This window comes from Podospora bellae-mahoneyi (assembly GCF_035222275.1).
Source record: "Podospora bellae-mahoneyi strain CBS 112042 chromosome 1 map unlocalized CBS112042p_1, whole genome shotgun sequence".
NCBI lineage: Eukaryota > Fungi > Ascomycota > Sordariomycetes > Sordariales > Podosporaceae > Podospora > Podospora bellae-mahoneyi.
In genome coordinates, this window is record NW_026946359.1 from 5,548,962 (window position 1) to 5,570,055 (window position 21,094).

Consider the following 21,094-nt stretch of genomic DNA (forward strand, 5'->3'; position numbering starts at 1 on the left):
AAGATCAAAGCCAAAACGAAAACTACCACTCCTTGTTCTCCCCGCCAGCCATGGCGTCTGCCGCCTCCTTCTCTATATCCTACCTTGTGAACTACCTAAAGTGTAAGTAGTTCCATTTCTTTCTTTTCCCCCTCCCTCCACCCTCTCAGCCCCAACCAAGATCAGTCGCAAGACACTTCACCCAAAAAACATACTATCCCAAAACACACACCCACACACACAATATATACATTTCCCCCGTGTCACCCACCATGGGACTCTTTCACTGGGATACCGATATCAACTTCACCCCCGGCTCCCACCACTACAAGTGGAACTTTGCCACCGGCCGCTTCGAAAAAGCTACTAACTGGTGGAACCCCTTCGCCTCCTCCTCAGCCTCCTTCCCCGACCCCGTCGTCCAACATGTTCAGGACATCTTCGCGCCCGGCTCTCAGTTCAGAGAAGACCTGAGCTGGTTCGGCCACTGGATCTCCAGCGTGGTGAACAAAAGCCTCTGGCCGACCCTCGAGCCGACGGTGAATAGGTTCGCCGGGTTCCTGCACCACTCCCCCGAGATGGTCTCCGCGATCGTGGTGCTGCTGGTGATTTTTGTCTCGATCCAGATCGTCAGGTTGATGCACAGGGTGGTGAGGTTTTGGACGAGGTTGCTGGTCAGGCTGGCTTTTTGGGGGGTGGTGGGGTTGGTGGTTAGTATGGCGTGGGATAGGGGGTTGGAGCAGAGCATAAGGGACTTGGTCTTGGTGGGCACGGGATTGTACAGATGGGGAAAGAGGGCGGGGCAGGTCTTTTGGGATGAGTATGAGAAGGCTCAGAGGGAGGTTCAGGATGATTGGAAGGGTTGGTGAGGAGGAGGTTTTGTTGGTCGTTGCGAAACGGAGAGAGTGTGACAAAAGCAGTAGGAAGGAGACATGGTTATGATTGGGCTGGGAAAAGGAGTAATAGGGGTTGAAGGGCGGACATTTGGAATGACGATTTGGCTCTCGTGGACTTGGCTAAGGTAGCATGATCAGGAGTTTGGTGGCTGGTTTACTTGGGAATTATTTGGGCGGGGGATTAGAGTGGTGCATTATCTTCGGGGAACATATCAACCTTACGAACAAACGTGGCACCGACAATGGACGACGTACTTTCGCTCTTGATAGCAGCAAGCCAGCGCTGCCATGCCATGTATCACAAGAAACAATGCTAAGCTTTGTACTTGTCTTGCAAACGTATATTGAACTTATTTGCCATGACTAGCGTCTTCTTATTTTATAAACCCCAACGCCTTCGCTATGCGTTCCTATCCATGCACCCAAAGTCCCAAATCATCAGAAAGCAACCCGAACTCCCAGTATGACCCATACTTCTCGCCATCATGTCCAGATAGTCAACTAACCTTCTGCTTACTCCTCATCATCGTACTCCTCATCAGGAATCTCCTTGGGTTCCTGAGCCTCAGCCCACTGAATACACTCATCAATATAGCTAAGAATGCCGCCAACGCTATCCTCATCTGTGCAGTCCAGTTTGTGGTAGTGAACCATGCTAAAGTTCTCGAGCAGCTGCGCAACAGCATTGTTCAATCTCTTGAACCCAGCGCCCGACATCAAAGCATCCGTCTCAGACTCAACAGGAGGTTGATAGTCAACCCCGGCTTTCCTAGCCTCAACCTCCTGTGGGTCCTCCTCGATCAACATCGTATCCGGTACGAGAAACTTCTTGAAGTCCTTCTTCCTGATTTGGTCCTTGACAAGGTCCATCTTGCTCAAGATATTCAAGTGAGGCAACCCGAGCATGTACATGGAGCTCAGGGCGCTCAGAGACCCAGCAAAGTACTTGGCGCGGTCGACGACAAAGGTTGACTCGAGGAGGTAAGCGGCGCAGAGCCTGATGTCGAGATTGCCGGGGGAGCGGAGGAAGTTGACCAAGGCGGGGAGGACCGGGTAGTGGGTATAAAGTTCGATTTGGCCGGGCATGTCGAAGATGATGAGGTACTCTTCTGTAACGGAGTTGAGGGACTCTTCGAGGAAGGAGAGGTTTTCCATGAGGAACTCGAAGCAGTAAATCAGGCCGCCGTTGGGCCCGAGCTTGAGCTCGTCCATGACATCTTCGACGGAGATGAGGTCGCGGATGTCGAGGTCTGGGGTGTGCTCGAAGGACTCGGCGGCGGGGTCGAGATTGACGTAGAAGCAAGAGCGACGGTTTAGTTGGAGATGTGTGATGAGGGAGGCGCAAAAGGTAGACTGGAAAAGGCGTGTTAGAGTTACATTCTGCGAGAGAGGCGCTTGGTGATAGCGTTTGCTGGCGAGGGTATCAAGGAAGCCATACCTTGCCCGCGCCCGCGGGGCCCATCACCATTACTCCGAATTTAGACATGCTTGCGGCGGCTGTAGCTAGTTACAATGATCGCAAGGCTGAATGAGACGGGTGAGAAATTACAGCCGTTGGATTTGGCAGTAACCAATAAGCTTCGTGAATTGAATTTACTGCGTAGCAGTAGCAGTGAGCAAAGGGGACCGGAATGATGCGCTGACGACACAACCCAGACAAGACTCGATATCTTTTCTGACCTGCCCGCATTACGTTGGAAAAAATTGCCCCGCAGTGGGGGTTCCTAAACGTTCAGGAACACACTCCAGTCCGTGCTTCCCCACCAAAAACCTTCCATCGAACAATTGCGCAACCAGCACCGTGGAGTCCAGAAAGTCAAGGCTGAAAGGGGTGAATTATCGACTTGAGATTCTCCTGAACTCCTAAGACTAGTCCAGCTAGTTCAACAAACGAGATATGACAGCTGCAAGCATGTGGAGAGAGGCTGGTAAGACCATTCGGACTCGGAGTGTTATCGGCGTTGCAACTGTGACTCTACAAACACACTTCGGAGGAAAATGGTATCTGGCTTATACTGCTTGCTTGGCACCTTGCTGGATAGTGCGTTTAGAGCAACGTCTGAGGAATTGCGCAATGCTTGATGTACCTTGAACTCGGGGCCCTTTTCCAAGACAGGCGCGGGACCGCCTGTCAAGTTCCAAGCACTGTCTGGACATCGCAGCTAATGCAGGGCCTGGCACGGGGTGATGCTGGACATTGCATAGCGAAGTAATCTGCCAGGTCAAAATACCCTCAGAGGTTACAGACGAGGGTATGCCGTATTCAAATCTCGTGCGAGACGCGCAAATGGTGAATCTCTGAGACCGGTGCGCCTTGGGGACCTGTGAGGGGCAGCTATGGCGCAATTTGACGAAAAAGACAAGCCCAATGTACACAATACCCGGTCGGCAAGTGATAAGCCTTCCCCATACAGAATAAGAGGGTGGTCACCAAGAAGCAGAGGCAGAGACAGGTACCCCTCAACGATGTGTCATAGTACCGCGGATACTTCGGACTATGGTTCTCGGAGTGCTTGATTGAGGTCATGATCGCCATCTGTAGTCATTTTCCACCTGTTTTTAGGGTCTCTGTGAGTTGCGTGTCCCGGCCGGTGAGACCGGAGTTTTTCAAGAAACCTCGATGACCCGGCCGAGCGAGGGCATTATTTTGTGTGGCGGATGGGGCGCCAGTGCCCCGATACCCCGCCCTTTCCGTGTCCCAACCTTGCGGTGAAAAATGGCCGACGCTTGGCCCTTTCGGCCATTCTTGTTCAGGGACCTCCCCAAAATTCCTCAAATACTCCCGCACCCCCGAAGGAGTCTTCTTTCTCCCACCTTCTTTCAAGCGCTCTCTTCTGTACTCCCGCTCTCTGGTCTTTCGCCGTACCTGAGTTGTCTTCGTTTGGTCCAGCCCGTCTTTTTCGTTTTCTCAAAGGTGAGCCTCAATATCACGACCGGCTTTGCGCTTCCCGCCAGGGAAAAGAAAAAAGCCAGGTCATTGCCCCTCGTCTGCTTTCCTATCGCACAACACAAGCACCCTTCTACCTTCACGAGAAACACCGTCACTTCGCAAGGCCACCAGACAATCACTCAGGTGAACTCGCGTTCTTTTTCCACGACAATAAACCGAATCCTGCGAGCACAATCGCTTCTTTGAGCTGTTGAGACTCGTCGACTTTGGACCCCCCAACCCCGCGCCAAATCTCCCTTCTCTCCTACTCCTCCCCCAAACCAATCAATTCCGCACACGGGAAACATTTATACCCCACTTGGCCCCCCTCGAAAGCAACGTCAACTAACTCGACCTGTCTCTAGACACTTCCCCTCCTCTCTACATAATACCTCACAATGGCTGCCAACGGTACGAACGGCTCCAACGGCGCCAATGGCGATGCCAGCGGCATCAGCGGGTGGAAGCACTACAACGAGGGTACCTTCCTCTTCACCGTGAGTAGACCCAACAAGGCCACAGCATTCCGAGCCTTCCAATGCTGACCGCCCTTTACAGTCCGAGTCCGTCGGTGAGGGTCACCCCGACAAGATCGCCGATCAGGTTTCGGACTCTATCCTCGATGCCTGCCTGGCCGAGGACCCCCTCTCCAAGGTCGCTTGCGAGACTGCCACCAAGACCGGCATGATCATGGTCTTCGGCGAGATCACCACCAAGGCCAAGCTCGACTACCAGAAGATTGTCCGCAAGACCATCAAGGACATCGGCTACGATGACTCCTCCAAGGGCTTCGACTACAAGACCTTGAACCTCCTCGTCGCCATCGAGGAGCAGTCCCCCGATATCGCTCAGGGTCTTCACTTGGATGACCGCCTCGAGAACCTCGGTGCTGGTGATCAGGGTATCATGTTCGGTTATGCCACCGACGAGACCCCCGAGCTCTTCCCCCTCACTCTCCTCTTCGCCCACCAGCTTAACGCTGCCATGTCTGCCGCCCGCCGCGATGGCTCTCTCCCCTGGCTCCGTCCCGACACCAAGACCCAGGTCACCATTGAGTACAAGCACGACAACGGTGCCGTCGTCCCTCTCCGCGTCGACACTGTCGTCGTCTCTGCTCAGCACAGCGAGGACATCACCACCGAGAAGCTCCGCAAGGAGATCCTCGAGAAGATCATCAAGAAGACCATCCCCGCCAAGTACCTTGATGACAAGACCATCTACCACGTAAGTTTTCTAATTTATGAAAAGCATCTTTTGTGCAAATCCTAACAGATTCTAGATCCAACCCTCTGGCCTCTTCATCATTGGTGGTCCCCAGGGTGATGCCGGTCTCACTGGCCGCAAGATTATCGTCGACACCTACGGTGGCTGGGGTGCCCACGGTGGTGGTGCTTTCTCCGGCAAGGACTTCTCCAAGGTCGACCGCTCCGCCGCCTACGTCGGCCGTTGGATCGCCAAGTCCCTCGTCGCTGCCGGCCTCGCCCGCCGTGCTCTTGTCCAGCTCTCCTACGCCATCGGTGTCGCCGAGCCCCTCTCCATCTATGTCGATACCTACGGCACCTCGGAGAAGAACTCTGATGAGCTCGTCGAGATCATCCGCAACAACTTCGACCTCCGCCCCGGTGTCATTGTCAAGGAACTCGACCTTGCCAAGCCCATCTACCTCCAGACTGCCAAGAACGGCCACTTCGGCACCAACCAGAGCTTCACCTGGGAACAGCCCAAGGCTCTCAAGTTCTAAGTGGGATATAGTATCGCAGAAGATTCAACTTCTTGCTGCAGATTCAATCTCATATAACTCTACGGACAATTCCTTTTTCTCCTCTTTCTCTTCCTATTTCTGGCATCTCTATGGATAAAGCATTACTGGCGTACGGTTCTCAACAAACCTGGGTGGGCGGATAGACATATATCCATGTGATTTTCTGCTTGTTTATTTTGGCGGTAACTGTATGGGAACGCTTATAGCGTGGTTTGGGTCATAGTGATGGTCTCGGAGTTTTGACGAACACAAAAAGGGTCGCCGCGGCAAAAGCGGTGTTGGGCGGCGGCGGTACAGGCGTCTTTCAACAAAGACATTTGCATGAGCCAAAAAGGCCAAAAGGTTTATGACATTTGCGATACCCCATGGGGCTAACGGCATTTGAGGAAAGCACATCGGCGTTTGGGGGAAAACAAAAGAACTTCAACATCTTTTCTTTTCCTTTATATTTAGACGCTGAACCATCTTTTTGGCTTGGGCTGGGAAGTATGGGGACTAAGGCAACACTTAGAGAAATCTCGAACCCGTGGACTTTCGCAAAACCAGGGTGAGGAAGATGTAGGGTCGCTCTCGGGGGAAACAACGAGCGAGTGAAGGTTGGGGAGGTACCTAATAGATTCAAGGGAGGGGGAGTAGTTAGCATTGTCTTCTTTGACACCCAATGAAGAGCTAGCCTTGATCAATCATGCTGCTACGGCATTATCCCTGAATGAGAAGTCCCAAGTATTGTGCCTGCTTGTTCCACGTGTCGAGGACAATGACGTTCTCGGGGCAGGTTAGATCGAGCCATGCCGACGGGCTCGAGGGACAAAGAAACGTGAGCACAAGCTCTCGCATAGACCCGAGACATCACTTGGACCCTGTGTTGTTTGACCACCTACCCATGGTGTCTGAGACAGCAAGACGGCCGAGGTTCAACGTCTCTTGATCTCATCGTAGCGACGCCGGAGATGTTTGTCAATGCTGTAGGAGGGCACAGGCTGTTTGTCACGGCACCATCCATCCATATCTCTGGGAGCGGAGTTGGTTGGAATTTGTTTTAGCCCCGAGTTTGCTGCATTTGATCTGCGAGATGTGTTTTGGCGTCTGCTTCAGCACTGTTGGACCCAAGATAACGAATCTCATACGACGGGCCCATCAAACAAATAAAATGCGGTTCCTGAGCGGAGTGCCCATGGTAGCATCAGCAATGATTAGTGGTGCACCACACATCCACTGTGATTTGTTGTGCAGCAACCTTCAAGTTGAAATGAGGTGCACCTTTTATTTGGAAAGGATGGGTGCATCATCCACCCAGTCACCCAGTCGTGCCTCAAGCTAACCCCCGAAGCCCCCCTTTGCTGTACTCCGAACTTGCATCTAGGATGCAGCTACTATTCCACTGCTTCAAGCTGTGTGTGCTCTATCCCCGAGGTACACTCCGCAGTCTGAATGCATTTCATGTTCAAGGATATATCTCAAACAAGGCTATCTCGGCCCATTCTCTTCATAATACTCTGCCAAGAGTCGGCCAAACAAAAATGGGCTCGTCCCGAAGTCTCGTTAGACAGCCAGCGGTTGGGAGCAGCACGCGTCCTTCCTCTTCCCTCCATCACGACCAGGGCTCACGGACTCGAGTCCTCCTCGGGCGAGACCAAAGTGGAGGAAGGTGCGAAATAAGCGACGCCATCACCACCTGGAGTAATACTGGAGCCGGACAATTTGATGAGCGGAGCCGAGGTCACGGCTGCGAGTTCCTGTTCCATTTTCTTTTCCAACTTTTTTTTGACACACCCCGATCGATCTGCGAGGAAGGAAATCAGGAACGGGGGAAGGCTGTGGGGCTCATTCAGCAGGTTGCACGCACCCCCACCTCCAGCCATCACCAGCGCTGCGAAGCTCGAAGTTGACCGTTGGACAGCTGGGGTGACGGCAGTGACTGCTTGGCCCCAGTCACTTCCTGTTGCATCCATCTTTTAGTGCCTGCCGGCAATCTCCAATCTCTCTTCTTGATTGCCCTGCACTTTTTTTTCTTCTCGTTTTCTTGCTGATGGTAACGCGACTTCTCTCCCATCTCACTCGTTTCGACATCTCTGGCCCAGTCGCCCTCACTGTCGTGTTCGCCGACGCTTCGCCAACTGCGCCCCGGTTCTGCCAAAGCCGCCGTTTTTGTCGACATCGCACGATCCGCTCCCACTTACACTCGCTACGCCACTATTTACACACGAGTGGTGATCCGCCGGCTCTCCATGGCCAAACCTTGCCAGACGCCAATGCCGTCAGTCTAACCTGTCAAGTTAGAAGCTACCAGTCTGCGACGAGGGCCCGTCCCGTGCTGTGATTTACCCTTTGGCCATTGCCCACACATTGCTCCGTCCGACGTGCTCCCGCCACACTGGAAGCTCAAGCCAGCCAGAGTCCTCGGGTATTTGCAGCCCGGAAGCCCACCGTGTCGCATCTCTGCTTCCCCCTTTTCGGACCTTTCTGGTTGCACCACCGACACAGTACTCGCCAAGCGGTACACGTACGGTTACTATTTTGCCAGGGCAAGGCACGTAGCGTGTGCTACTGCTGCCCGGGCGTTGCGGCCAGGAAGTATCAGTGTTGGGGTCAACAGGCGGTTGGTTGGGTGAGTGAGAGTGAGCGTGGTGTTGGTCGTGGGCGTCACTTCCTCCGCATCTGGTTCCCTCCCACATAAATACACACCAGCCCCTAGCAACAACCGCCCAAACGACTGCTGAGTCTCCGCTCGGGAATCGATTGTCCGCCATGGCTTCCATGGAGGCCGCAAACGCTCGCTATCACAATGGCCATCAACAGCAACAGATCGGCGGCCCGCCCCTGCCCGCTTCGCCTACTCTAACGAACCCTGATATGATACTGCCGGACGAGATTGATCAGAGCTACTCCCCCGAAAAAGATCTTAACGGCCGTGGCCATTCGCCGCTCGGCATGTGGAAGGGCACACACGCAGCTGCGATATCTGCCGACATGCAACACATATTTTCAACAACTAATTCGGGAGGGAGCACGGGGGGTCTGTCTTACGGCCTTAACGCACCAGCAACGCCGACGACACCTATTATATATGGCAACGGAACCATGTTGTCGGACATTGGGGAGGTTACGGAGGTGGAAAGCACGCCGGGGAAGCCGTCTCCAACGCGAAACAAGGGTCGAAGGGCGACATCGCTCACACGTCGAACCGGACTGGATGCCACGCTGCGATCCTCCCCTACAATAGGAGCAACATCGGCCATGCAAAAGTCGAAGCAGATTGCAGCAGTCACACGTGAGCGCAGAGCCAGCATGGAGAGTACGAGTACGATAACAACGGAGAATCAGGCCGGATTATTCGCCGACTTTGACGATTCCGCTAGCGTGGAGGACAGCGTCTTTCAAGGGGATGATGAGGAAAGCACCGCCTCCTCTTACCACGAGGGAAGGCTGGCTGTTGATCCTGACAGGTTAGGGGTAACCAGGATGACCAGCATGGATCGACTCAGCACTTATTCGACAAGCTCCTTGAGCCGGCGGGCCGAGGAGATTCTGGCAAATGCGAAACAGCGGCTCACGGTATGTTTGGGAGGGAAAAGGTGCTTGGAGATGACCTGCTGACTAGATTCTAGACGATGGAAAGTAACTTGACTCGTGCGCGAAGCTCTTTACACAACAACGCATACGGGTCTGACGGTTCGACGCCGTCACCACCATTTCAAAGAGCCGCAACTGTAGCGCAACCACGAGATGCGGCCACAATCATCGCTTCAGGTGCTGCCGCGATTTCAAACCAGGCTTCTTCTGGACACACGCGAATATCGAGTGACATTGCTATGCGCAACGGGCTGCCATACCGGGTCGCTGTACCGAGGTCACAAAGTGCTATGGGTGTATCAGGCGGATATAGGCAACCTCTGGTCATGTCACGCAGCGCCGATCAAATTCGTGAGGAGATCGATGATGAGCACGGCCGTCCGACATACAATATTCCGCCAGCCAAGAAACCAGGTCCACACGCTCTGACGGAAGATGAGGTTGCCCAACTCGAAGGCCCGGACAATGAAAGTCGAAGCGCCAGGATAGAGGAGTTTCTCAGTCCAACGTCTGGGTCGTTTAGCAGCAACGAAAGCCGAAGGAATTCTCTGCTGCGATCCACCTCTTCTGCTCAGATGCGAGATATCAAGGATCAAATGAAGGATCTTAAGGGGAAGATCTCAACATTACGCGAGCAAGCCCGAGCAGACAATCTCAAACGACGGAGTTTGCAGAGCCTCAGAACGCCGAGTCCGTTCACGTATTCGCAAATGGACCAGTGGTACACGGAGCCCCCTTCCAACAGGAACTCGATCGCTCTGACCGGCAGCGTATCGGGGAGGAACCCCTGGAATGGAGAAGAGTCTGATCTTGATGGCGATGTCAAGGACAATGCTCAAGTCAGTCTCAGGGGTAGCCACCTGGATGACGTGACGAGTATTTCTCACGGCATACAAGCACAAGGCGAACTAGACCTGGACGACTACCGGGCCTTGGAGACGGACGATCCCATGCATACTGCACGCGAGGAAGTGAGTCCCGATGACGACGATGTCTCGGACATGCTCACAGAGAACGGTGACGTGGATGATGAACAACTAGAAGATGAATTCCAGGACGCCGACGAAGATATCAAGAGCGAAAGTGGAGAATCACTGTATCACGATAGTGTCCAACACCAGATCTCCCACGAAGATCGCGAGGACGCATTTGATTACGAGCATTTCTTCCTGCATAGCGCTATGGGCACCATGAGCCGCCAAAAGCTGGAGAGACGAGGCAGTGTAGACAGCTACACGTCAGAAGATTCGGTGGAAACCACGAGAGGCCCCACGAGGACGGACGACTACAGCGACAGCCCTAGCAAGTCCCTATCTCCCATGAGCAGGCGGAACAGTAGGGATTCTGTTTCGACAGTAGATACCTTCGCTACTGCCGAAGAGGCTAGGTCACGCAAGTCACCGATCACACCAGAAATGGGCTATGGCTCGGATGGCACGTTTCCCGGCTTCTCTAGGATATCTATATCCCCAGATCGCAACAGAAGTCGATCTGTCAATTCTGTCAGGACAAAAAAATCATCATTCAGCGCCGGGAGTTCTCACCATGCCTCGGGATCTGGGGCAACCCATCCGCATATGGCTGGGGATAGCGACGCTTCCATTTCGTCGATACCAGAGGAGGGTTCGGAGGGAGCCGCACATCAAACTCCACGGCAACCGACTCTCAGGAGGCCCACGTCTGTTTCCGCATTCTCATCTCTCCATCGACCATCCGTAGCATCACTTGACTCTCAAGGGACCAACCGGAGCTTTCCACTAGTTCCCAGCAGCAAAACAAAACGAGCCAGCAGCAGTGGCATGCTCACACCCAGTGACTCACCCGATCACGAACTCAAAAGTCTTTCTGAGAGTTTGATGAGCGAGACGGCCAGCGTCTATGAGCAAGCGAAAGCCGGTGGCGAATCCAGCATCGGTCCCAGGGCGAGGGCTGCCAGTGCAGCTAGCACCTTCACCGCTGGAGGCCTTGGCCCGCCTAGGGAAAAGGCCAAGCCGCTGCAGGAGCTGCTCAGGGAGGATAAGTTCCTCGTGGAGAGGCTTGTGGCAAACTTGGGCAAGTGTGTGCTGGGACTGACGGAGAATGGGAGGGCGAGCATGGAGAGCAGGCAATTCAGGCGGAGGATCGAGGCTGCGAACCGGATATTGGAAGGGTTGGGGGAGCCACCCGAGTGAAGAGAATTGTGTCTCATGATGAGCACGACATTGCATTCATCATTACTAGACACGCGAGCATCTGGCATATTCTGGAAACGCTGTTTGAATGGGTGGCTCGCTCAGCTCTGCCACCATAGCCCGGCGATGCTGGTCGCTTCGGTGGCACTGCGTTGTTGTGTGAGTGTGTAAGGCATGGCTCTGCGTCGGGACGACGAACGACAAATGAAACATGAACGGACGAAACGGACGTACTTGAAAAGTTCTATATACACAAAGCGGATGGGTTTTATTGGTGGTGGTGGGATCATTATCTGGGGGGGGGGGAAGGGGGAGAGGGAAGGTGTAAGGAGAGGTTGTGTTGTTGTGTTGCGATATCACTTTTAATGCTTAATGGAAAAGCATACAGCGGATTCTTCTTTTTTTTTTCTCTTCACTTCGATATAAGGATGTGGTGGGTGGTGGGTGATTCTGCCCTCACCCCTGATAGCTTGTGAGACTTGGTGTCTGAAGATTATCATTTCTTTCTTTTGTTTGTTGCTGTTGTTTATGGTGGCGGATATTCTTGTACATGGTATTTCAAGAAGATGTTGGTTTCGATACCCCTTTTTTCTTGTCTTTTTGTGTTGACGTTTAGAAATATGATAGGTTAACGTATAAAGATTACTTTTTGATATGGAGGTATAGTTTCAATAAGAGATAGGATATGGGATTGTGTTGTAACATATGATGTAAAAGAAAAGTAAATGAAAAATGGAGAATGGAAAAAAGGGAAAAAAAGAAAAAGAAAAAGAGAACAAAAAACCAAAGGCACGCAAGACAAGCTCGACAGTGGCCCTGCCCAGTTTGAAAAGACCAAAAAGCAAAGATTTAATTGAGTTGTATTCTTCTTATGTACCTAGCTAGGTGGTGATGCCTCATGTCTCACTTGGCTGTGGAGAGAATGGAGGTAATGGGAAAACAGGCGACTTTTTCAGCTGAGCAACTCTTCATTCAAGCCAAAGAGAAACGAAATGTTCCGAGAAAGAAGAAACAACACAGTGATTTGATGCGTTTTCCATTTTACTCTATGAATCTTTGACGACCACTGATGATGCGGTCTTCTATAACATCACAGGACTCCCGGTCGTCCCCCTTTTACAAACTTTCCTTACACTCGCAACTTTTCGATACGCATATTTTCTTGCTCACGATCAAAGCAGAGAAAACACCAAAACAAAAACAAAACAAATCCTCACAGATAGCGGGAAATCTAGTCATCTTTGAAAGCCCCCTCCCTCGCCTTTTGCGCATCATCACTCGTCCCCTCCTGCCGTGGGCTGTTGGCGATAAGCCGCTACACATCACCACCGTCAGTCCATACAAGCTACCAAAACCAAAGGGCTTAAAGGGGTCTACTTACCACCAAATTCCTCAACAACACCGCAATAGTAACCTTGCCAATGCTCGGCACATAAATACTCGCCTTCTCCTTCACCGCCGGCCCGTCAAAGTTCCTGAAGCTGCTAAAGTTGATGCAGACCACGCCTTCTCTCAGCAACTCGGTCGGCACCTTGAACTTTTCAGTCGGGACGCCACCAATAACTACATCCGACAGAGGCAAGACGTCGTTGAGAGTGAGGTCGGGCTTGTCGACGACCTGGTGGCGCAGCGCCTTGATGCCGGACCCGCGGGTGAAGAGCTGGACGCCGGTGATGTCGACCGAGTAGACTGTCGCGCCGTCGTTGGCCAGCAGGGCGGCGAGGGGGCGGCCGTTGACTTCGCTGCGGTTGATTACCGTGATTGTCTTTCCGTAGAGGCGGTTTCCATAGGCGAGGATGGGGTTGTAGATTTGGAGGTGTTCTAACGCTTTGACAATCGCCAATGGGGTGCAAGGGAGGATCGACTTTTTGAGATTGGCAGGGGGGTCGAGGAAGCGAACGTTGTGGTACATGTTGAAGAGGTGGGTGTGGCAGAGACCTTCAACATCCTTGGCGAGGGAGACGGTCTCCTGGATGTAGCGGTCCTGATGGCCTTGGTTGGCGGGCCAGATGGGGTAGTAGACGAGGATACCGTCGACTTCGGGGTCGTTGTTGGCGGCGATGATGGCCTCCTCGAGGGACTCCTTGTCTACCTTTACCAGGTTGAACGAGAAGCCTTGTTCTTCGCAGGTCTTTTTGGACCATTCGGCGTACTGGTAGGCGTGGGGGTCGTCATTGGCGAGGAAGGCGGACAGGGTTGGGCGGCGCGGGAGTTGGATGGCCGAGAGGGTGGATTGGACTTCGGCGAGCATCTTTTTGGCGATGGTGTCGGCTAGGATCACTTTGCAGGTTTTGGGGGGTTCGGAGGGGGCCCCCTGGGGGACGGCAGCCTTGGAAGCCATGATCGTGTGAAGGTTCGGTGATCTGGACAGAAGGGTTAGTCGGAGTTGTCACTTTGGTGAGGAATTGGGCCTGTCAAGGGGATGTGAAGCTATTAAGATCCCAATGATATCAGACGAGGGGCAGTGGCCGTAGAGGTGCTAGTTCGCGCATCGTGAATCCGTACCCCGCGATGCCCCACTACGAGGAAGCAATGATTTGCGATTGAGCTTGAAGAAAGCGCAAGGGATTTGTGAAATCGCAAAGACTTACCTTGTTGTGATATGGCCTCAGTATGGGTATGAGAGAGGTTTGATCCCTGACTCACTGAGAGTGGCAGAATAACCGGCGGTTGTCGGAAGCGATCACCATGGATCTGTCTTTTTCCATACCGTTTCACTCTCAACTCAACTTGTCAAAAAATTTCACACTCTTGGATACGCCTAGAGTTTTGGCGTACCGAAAATCGCAGTATGGGCCCCACCGTTTCCTGTAAGGCTAAAAAACCCATGCGCGCCTGTCATAGACGAGGGTTCCCTTGCCGATGTCGAGACGTTGCAGCATTGCGTAAAGTCCTAGTGCAAAAATATCGAGAGTAATTCACGCAATGCCTGTGGGCATTCTGAAGGGAACCGACACTTTCCGAGGCCACCCGGTTCCTACCGGTGATGATCTACTTCCAGTAAATGCTTCTCGAGTCCGGATCCCTTCCACTTCCTGAGCAAGACCCAATGGCGATCAAGTCTGTGGGAGAAACGTGGTGGATATGTTCTGGACGGCACCGTCGGAGATAAGGTCAGCAACGTACCCTAGGCCAGCGTATCCAGAACCACAAGCATGGGGACCCTTCTGTGGAGAGATTCGCGAGACGGCTATGGGAGCGAAATGGATGAAGGGAACAAGAAGGGGGAGGTGATGAGACGCTCGAGGTTATAAACAGTCGTGTCTGCCCGTCTGCCCCTCTCATCTCTGTGTCTTCACTTCATCAGCCTCTCTCTCCGTCAGCGTTCTTGTCTTACCGGCCTTCTAATAACTAATTCTCACCACTTTCACAATGGGTTACGACTCCGATTCCGAGAAGCTGGCGCAAATCATCGCCCAGACCCAGATTCAGCCAAGAAAGAAGAATTGGGGCAACCCAGCACCACTGTTCGTGATCCAAGAAAACGGCTTCAAAGATCCCAAAAGAACTAGTCTTGGCTAACTTAACCTTAAATCTCAGTGCCTTGGCAGGGCTAGTCTTAACCTTGACGCCGTTGTCCTGTCAGTTGATGGGATGGAGAGGATCTGATCTCAATGGGTTTGCCAACAACGGCGCCCATTTCTTCTGCGGTGGTCTGCTCTTGTTCCTCGGCGGTCTTCTCGAGTTCTTCCTCGCTCACACCTTCGCCTTCGTCGTGTACTGCGCATATGGTACGTTTTTTCGGCAATCCACCATAAAGTGGAATGCAATGTTGGATCTAACGAAAACGCTAGGCGGTTTCTTCTTCGCCCTCGGCGCGACACTCACCCCTGGCTTCGGCGCGCAGACCCCGTATATGAAGTCGGGCGTCCTCGGAGCCGAGTTTTACGCCAGCTTCGGCTTCTTCTACCTCTTCGTCGGTCTCCTGTCGTTCGTATTCCTCATCTGCTCGTTGAGGACGAACCTCTGTCTCGTCATTCTGTTCCTCGCCTATACGGTTGCTTTCCCTCTACTCGCCGCTGCCGAGTGGGCCCATGCCGAAGATCGACTGGCTCTTGCTCACAGACTGACTGTCGGCGGCGGTGCTGCTTGCTTTGTCGTCAGCGCTTGCAGTTGGTGGGCCATGATCGGGGGGTTACTGCAATCGGTGGACTGGCCCTTTGACCTTCCCATGGGAGATTTGAGCCATATCATCCCTGCCGCGAGGAAAGAGGTGGACGTGGAGAGACTGGAATGAGGTGGATGGAGTTACAAAATGCTTAATTTAATGCCAAGTGCGGAAGGATGGAGTAAAATGTATTGTATTTTAGAAGGAGGTGTATTGTAATACTGTGGAAATAAAGTGATACCCAATCAACCAGAGCCGCCGGAATGCATCGGCTTTTTACTGCCCCTCCTACCCGTTGAGGTTTAGCGAAATTCAACTGCCAAAATAGCGTCATAACTCTCGGTTCACCGCCTGTGCCCGTGGGTTTTACTGCCGCGGGGCAACGTGGGGCAGAGGGCGATAACGGCGTTGCTTGATGGGAGCAGCCAACGTGCTTGGAAATGCGCATTGGTGGGCGAATCATTCGAAGGATATTCATGATATAGGCCATCCCAATTCAATACCAAACCTGAAAGCACTCGGTTCCTATCCACGCTCACGGTCATTCTGTCAAGCTGTGCTTAAACACTCTCGTCAGCCCAAAAAAACTTTGTCCAACATCAGCACTCGGAGCTTGGGCCATATCATTGAAGGCCGAAGCGGTGATTCCTAGAGAGCTTCCCAGGGCCTGGAGTTACTGTTCTGACAGAGAATTGCATTTCCAAAATGGCACAATTCAAGCAGTGGGCACTGGAATATGTGCTTGCTGACGATGAGCCTGTGCAGTTACAACTCACCAAGAAAGCCGCCAAGGGTAAGAGGCACAGTACACGACTTCCCTATGTTCATCTTGGCTAATGGTACATTCAGAGATTGAGGATTCCCGAGCAAGCAGCACCGTTGTGGGAAACTGGGCCGCCTCTGTTCACCAATGGATGACCTTGACGCATTCCAACGACAATGACCAAATGGAAGATGAAGATGAAAGGGCGAATGGTGATATTGTTTCCAGAGCGAAAGGTAACGTTGTATGTCTGATACCGACGTGGACCTTAACTAACATTTTGTTCTATAGCTCTGGGTTTTCTCGCCGGCACCTTGGAGGCGCTCGACAAAACTATTCTTAGACCCGATCAAGGTTTGACTATCTTAGGTGACTCAACAGGCACAGCCATTAACGATGTTTAATAGTCCAGCGGTTGATCGGCTTCTTCGGTGCCATGTTTTCCTACGATCACAAAGCAGGCATTACAGCGTCTGCGAAAGCCCTACAACAACTGTATTCCATGAAGAACTTCAAGCCAGAGATGGGGATCAAAGTCTTGGAAGATGTCTCCAAGCTGAAGGAAGATTTCCGGCTACAGACTGCCGTTACCAGACTTGAGCTTTATGAGTTGTTCCTCAGGTTGGTGGAAGACCCAGCAGTCAGCAGTGAACTTCAACACAAGTACGGCTCCTCATGCGGCTTTGCCCTTGATCTCCTCCAGCTCTGCTCAAGTGAGCGAGACCCAAGAAACCTTATGATCTGGTTCAAAATCATCAGACGACTCCTCACCGAATTCTCACCATCACCCGAGGTCACCGAAGAGATTTTCAAAGCTTTCTCTGCCTACTTCCCCATTTCTTTGCGGAGCTCGGCCACCCCAATAGGAATCACAGCCGAGGACCTCAAGGAGGCGGTGCGGTACTGTTTTTCATCGCATCAACGTGTTGCCCCTTTTGCCTTTCCATTTCTCATGCAGAAGCTTGATCAAGGGGATGCAGTCACGGTGGCTGTCAAGGTATGCTGAAAATGCTCCTGAGTTCCGAAAGTATAGCTTGCTAACTCCGTTAGGTTGACATTCTGAGAACCATCAAGGCGTGTATCGAAGAGTACGAAAACCCGCAGGCTAGCGTTGTCCCATACATCAAAAAGATCTGGGGGTCCCTGAAATACGAAGTACGAAACGGGGAGGTAAAGGAGAGCATCGACGCCACCATCGAAGTGCTCCGTGCTATTGCCAGAAAGCTCGATGGCTCGAAAACTCACAAGCATGAAGTCACCCTGTTGAAGAACTACATCGACCTGGTGTTTGGAGACTGCAAAGACGACCTTTCCAATCCGACCTACACGAAACAAGCAGGTCTTCTGTTATTGACGGTTGTCACCGCAAGCATCAAGGGCTATGTGTTTTACAGTGCTAGCTTCATCGATATCATCCGCCAAAATCTTCGACAACCAAAGTCTCCGACTCATACCCGAGACCTTCTGCTACTTGTGAACTCTATTCTCAAGACACGGATAGAGCTCTTCAAGAACCGAAAAGTTGGACATCCCGATGATGAGGAGCAATTACGTTCCGAGCCACGGACCCACCTCGTTAGCCTCTTCCACGATGTCTACCTACCAATATGGACGGGCAAGGCCAGTGAATCTGATTCCAAAGAGAGCGATGTCCTGAAACAAGTCGCTCTTGGTCTTGGCTTGCTTGTCAGCCAGCAAGCTTTGGATACGAAGGGCGAGGTGTCACTCCTCTGCTCCGGGGCTATCTGTTTTGAGATCTGCAACCTTCTCACTGTCACACTTGTGAAGCCTTTGACCCTGAGCTCCAATGACAATCAGAGCCAGGATGCGACGCTGGAAGATGACGTTGTGCTTGCTCTGCGCACAATCGTCATGAGTTACACAGATGGCTATGGGCATATTCTCAAGGCAGCCAGAAAGGAAATCCAGAAGCGCGACTGGACTGGTCCTTCTGAGTATTCTCTGGAGGCTCTGAAGATTCTGCTTTCTCGACTGGCGTTCATCGGGTGCTCAGAGATTCCGACCCAGGTCAAGTCTGACACGGAGCCGGAACACCCATACAGCCCGCTGCGGCACTATGACGCGTGGCTGCGGACGCTAGTATACCTCTTCCCACTGTCAGCTCAGTCCCTTACTGCCAACTCGTACATTTTGTCGTCTCTTCATGCGTCGGTCATATGGTTCCGTGACGCCTGTGAAGCAAGGTACGGGACTGGTGCACTGGTCCAGTATTCAAATAGCGACAAGAACTGGCTTGCGGAATTTGAGCAGCTTCCAGGCACATTCTTCAGTCAGGCGGAGGGTCAATCTATACTGCCAGACGAAGTTGCTTCAAGCTTTGGCGAGGATGACCCCAAGACGTATCTCCAGTTCCTGCGACTCAGCTTGTTCATCGTGAGGGGATTTTACAAGGGTGCCAATACTGAAGCACCATGGTCAGAGCAAGCGCTTGTTCAGCTTGCTCAGACGGCTGCGTTGGTTGTGCGAAGCCTCGATGAAAAGTTGCAGGTGTCTTGTAATCTGGCCCGCGAGGCATTCAGCTTGTTCAAGACCTCCGAGGACAAGCCCTGCGCTAGCCCATTGAGTGGGTTACTCACAGTTGGTATCCTTCAGGGACTTCACCCGGGTGCTATGACTGAGCTGGTGAGTTTCATGCTCTAAATCACTGTTCCCAAACCAAACTGACAACAATATTTGTAGTATCAACCCGGAGGTGTAGCAGAGAAGTTTATCTGCGATACATCCTACCTTGGCTCCTCGCCACGAGCAAGCGATATTAAGGCCGCCATTGGAGCCATCTATTCCAACAAGTACCCAGCTGGACCTGCTGCATCTGAGGAATACCAGACCTTGAAGCGTGGTTTGGAATTCTGGACGAACCACATCAAGAACGCCGTCAGATCCTCAGACATCGACTCTGACAGCTTCCACTCCTTCACCAACGTTGCTATGCACACCGTTGCCGGGGCCGTGGCCCGTCAAGAGAAATTCGTCCTTGACCTCATCCCTATCCTCCACGAGGCGGCTGCTAGCCCCAGCCCCAACGGGGAAATCGTCGCTCGTTCCATGGGCATCCTAGTCCAACCCAACAGCGAAGTTTTGAACAAGGAGAGCCACGCGAACATCAAGCGGTTCTACAAGCAATGGGCTTACAACTTCCTCGTCCGCCCATTATATGACCTTGCCCGCCCAGGCAGCGACAAGGACCCCAAGGCCACAGCCCGTTACTCTATCATGATTCTCTCAGTGGTCAAGAACTGTCCTTTTACCGTCTACCAGGACGATCTCGAGTCTCTGCTGCGTCTCCTTGTCACCGCACTGAGCAACAAGAAGGACGACAGTGTCCTCTCCGAGGAGGCCGCGCAGGCGCAGGTGATTGCCGCTTTGGAAATCCTGGTTGATATCCTGGCCAACGAGCCAAGCACTCTCAAGGGTTTCTTGAAGGAGATCATCAGTGGGACGACCAAGGTGTACCAGGAATCAGCCACCTCGAACAAGACGCTCCACAAGACTCTAACGACCTGCCGGAAGTTGTCACTGCAGGTGCTCGGTGCACTACCGAAGACGTTTGAGGAGCGCTATCTCCTTTCTTTCTCGCGCCCAACACAGCGCATGCTGGCTTCGGCGTGTGGCGACCCTGTGAGAAAGGTGCGTGAGGCTGCGCGGTCAGCCAGGGCTAACTGGGCGAAGGTTGTTTAGGGGTAGGATATGAGATTTGCAGGTAGATAGAACCCATCTGATCCAATGAGCAGCAAAGCAATGTGAACCATGGGTATCTCTGTTGACTTTTTGCCGTCCACCAAAGGACACCTTCCCCATACATAGATAAACGAATCAATTAGCCAGAAACTCGCTGTAGCCCCCCCTGTAACCGCCAATACCATTTTCTGTACAAAAAGTTTTTGCACAACAAACCCGGTTAATCATTCCCGATCCTCGAACGACTAGTTCTTCCTCCTCTTTCCCCCCTTCTTCGCCTCAGCCGCCTCCGTCCCCGTCGCCGTCTCGACCGCAGACCCAACAACACTAACCCCCTCACCACTTAACATAGCCAACATCTCAGGAGTATATACCGCCGACGGCCCTGCCTCCCCACCCTCAACCTTTGCGGCATTCGCCCTCTTGGTATCAACCCTCCCAATAACATCCACCCCCTGCGCCAACACAGTCTGCAACGGTGCCGCAACAAACCTCCCCGCGGCATCAAACCACTCGGTAAAACTCCTGCTAATCTTCAATGTCTTCCTCTCCCCTGTCTTCCCATCCTTGACCTCAATTGTCATGTGATAGACTGGTACATTCTTTTTTGTCTCGGTCGAGATCCGGATCTTGTCACCTTTTGGGGAGGTGCCCTGGTAGATTGTGCCCTTTTCGACATAGAAGATCCAGAAGGTGAGGAGTCCGTTGAGGATGGTGTAGAGGGCGACGGCGAAGGCGGTGTAAGTTTTTGTGGACTCGAAGCCGAAGTTGTAGTCCCAGGCGAAGCAGGCGGCGGAGAGGGCGAACGCGGAGAAGCCAAGGGCGAGGCGGACGTCGGTGAGGAGGTGGGAGGGGGTGAAGGAGAGGGAGGTGAGGTAGTTGGGTATGGCGTCGTCGGTGGTGTTTTTGAGGTCTGGAATAAGTGGGATTAGAGGCTGGACTTGGAGAGGGGGTGGTGAAGGAGGGGAGCTTACCTGCTAAGTTGTAGACCGTGATCTTTTCTTGGGTGGCCATGATGGCAAGTTATTTGAGCAAATGAATTGAAACGAAAGACAATCCCAGATACTGTTATATTCAAGGCCAGAACAAAGCTTCCTGCGAAGAATCGGTAGTAAACCTCTCGATCGTTGGCTTCAAAGTTCCTAGACAAACACCTGTCGCGAAACGGAAAGGCCACCTCTTTGGACGTCAGAAGTGGCCCGTGCTCCTCTACC

At 52.7% G+C, this 21,094-nt stretch overlaps 9 protein-coding genes across 9 annotated transcripts; 6 read left to right on the forward strand and 3 right to left on the reverse strand.

Annotated features, from left to right (window-relative positions):
- Positions 1-251: 251 nt before the first annotated feature.
- On the forward strand, positions 252-1,157 carry QC761_116740 (uncharacterized protein; the record flags this gene model as incomplete). The annotated part of the gene is made up of 1 exon (XM_062874945.1): positions 252-1,157. One exon carries the CDS (start codon positions 252-254, stop codon positions 846-848), a length of 597 nt encoding a protein of 198 aa, XP_062738160.1. The 3' UTR covers positions 849-1,157.
- A 38-nt stretch (positions 1,158-1,195) lies between these two features.
- Positions 1,196-3,126, reverse strand: QC761_116750 (uncharacterized protein). Its single transcript, XM_062874946.1, has 2 exons — positions 2,314-3,126; positions 1,196-2,228 (listed from the first exon to the last, which is right to left on the reverse strand). The coding sequence occupies exons 1-2, from the start codon at positions 2,359-2,361 to the stop codon at positions 1,389-1,391; spliced, it is 888 nt and encodes a 295-aa protein (XP_062738161.1). The 5' UTR covers positions 2,362-3,126; the 3' UTR covers positions 1,196-1,388.
- A 215-nt stretch (positions 3,127-3,341) lies between these two features.
- On the forward strand, positions 3,342-4,193 carry QC761_0018770 (uncharacterized protein; the record flags this gene model as incomplete). Its single annotated transcript, XM_062872051.1, has 2 exons — positions 3,342-3,789; positions 4,170-4,193. The coding sequence occupies exons 1-2, from the start codon at positions 3,592-3,594 to the stop codon at positions 4,191-4,193; spliced, it is 222 nt and encodes a 73-aa protein (XP_062738162.1). The 5' UTR covers positions 3,342-3,591.
- A 9-nt stretch (positions 4,194-4,202) lies between these two features.
- SAM2 (methionine adenosyltransferase sam2) lies at positions 4,203-6,308 on the forward strand (the record flags this gene model as incomplete). Its single annotated transcript, XM_062874947.1, has 3 exons — positions 4,203-4,301; positions 4,363-5,028; positions 5,084-6,308. 3 exons carry the CDS (start codon positions 4,203-4,205, stop codon positions 5,543-5,545), a joined length of 1,227 nt encoding a protein of 408 aa, XP_062738163.1. The 3' UTR covers positions 5,546-6,308.
- Positions 6,309-6,860: 552 nt separating this feature from the next.
- QC761_116770 (uncharacterized protein) lies at positions 6,861-11,580 on the forward strand. The gene is made up of 2 exons (XM_062874948.1): positions 6,861-9,121; positions 9,175-11,580. Exons 1-2 carry the CDS (start codon positions 8,315-8,317, stop codon positions 11,308-11,310), a joined length of 2,943 nt encoding a protein of 980 aa, XP_062738164.1. The 5' UTR covers positions 6,861-8,314; the 3' UTR covers positions 11,311-11,580.
- Positions 11,581-12,310: 730 nt separating this feature from the next.
- On the reverse strand, positions 12,311-15,634 carry mtd1 (Methylenetetrahydrofolate dehydrogenase [NAD(+)]). The gene is made up of 4 exons (XM_062874949.1): positions 14,089-15,634; positions 13,902-14,029; positions 12,692-13,673; positions 12,311-12,625 (listed from the first exon to the last, which is right to left on the reverse strand). The coding sequence occupies exons 3-4, from the start codon at positions 13,649-13,651 to the stop codon at positions 12,542-12,544; spliced, it is 1,044 nt and encodes a 347-aa protein (XP_062738165.1). The 5' UTR covers positions 13,652-13,673; positions 13,902-14,029; positions 14,089-15,634; the 3' UTR covers positions 12,311-12,541.
- Positions 15,080-15,547, forward strand: QC761_116790 (uncharacterized protein; the record flags this gene model as incomplete). Its single annotated transcript, XM_062874950.1, has 1 exon — positions 15,080-15,547. One exon carries the CDS (start codon positions 15,080-15,082, stop codon positions 15,545-15,547), a length of 468 nt encoding a protein of 155 aa, XP_062738166.1.
- Positions 15,635-15,835: 201 nt separating the features above from the next.
- On the forward strand, positions 15,836-20,040 carry QC761_116800 (uncharacterized protein). The gene is made up of 6 exons (XM_062874951.1): positions 15,836-16,211; positions 16,268-16,417; positions 16,473-16,535; positions 16,589-17,178; positions 17,232-18,824; positions 18,882-20,040. The coding sequence occupies exons 1-6, from the start codon at positions 16,124-16,126 to the stop codon at positions 19,878-19,880; spliced, it is 3,483 nt and encodes a 1,160-aa protein (XP_062738167.1). The 5' UTR covers positions 15,836-16,123; the 3' UTR covers positions 19,881-20,040.
- On the reverse strand, positions 19,903-21,052 carry SPC2 (signal peptidase complex subunit spc2). Its single transcript, XM_062874952.1, has 2 exons — positions 20,855-21,052; positions 19,903-20,793 (listed from the first exon to the last, which is right to left on the reverse strand). Exons 1-2 carry the CDS (start codon positions 20,892-20,894, stop codon positions 20,126-20,128), a joined length of 708 nt encoding a protein of 235 aa, XP_062738168.1. The 5' UTR covers positions 20,895-21,052; the 3' UTR covers positions 19,903-20,125.
- Positions 21,053-21,094: the final 42 nt, after the last annotated feature.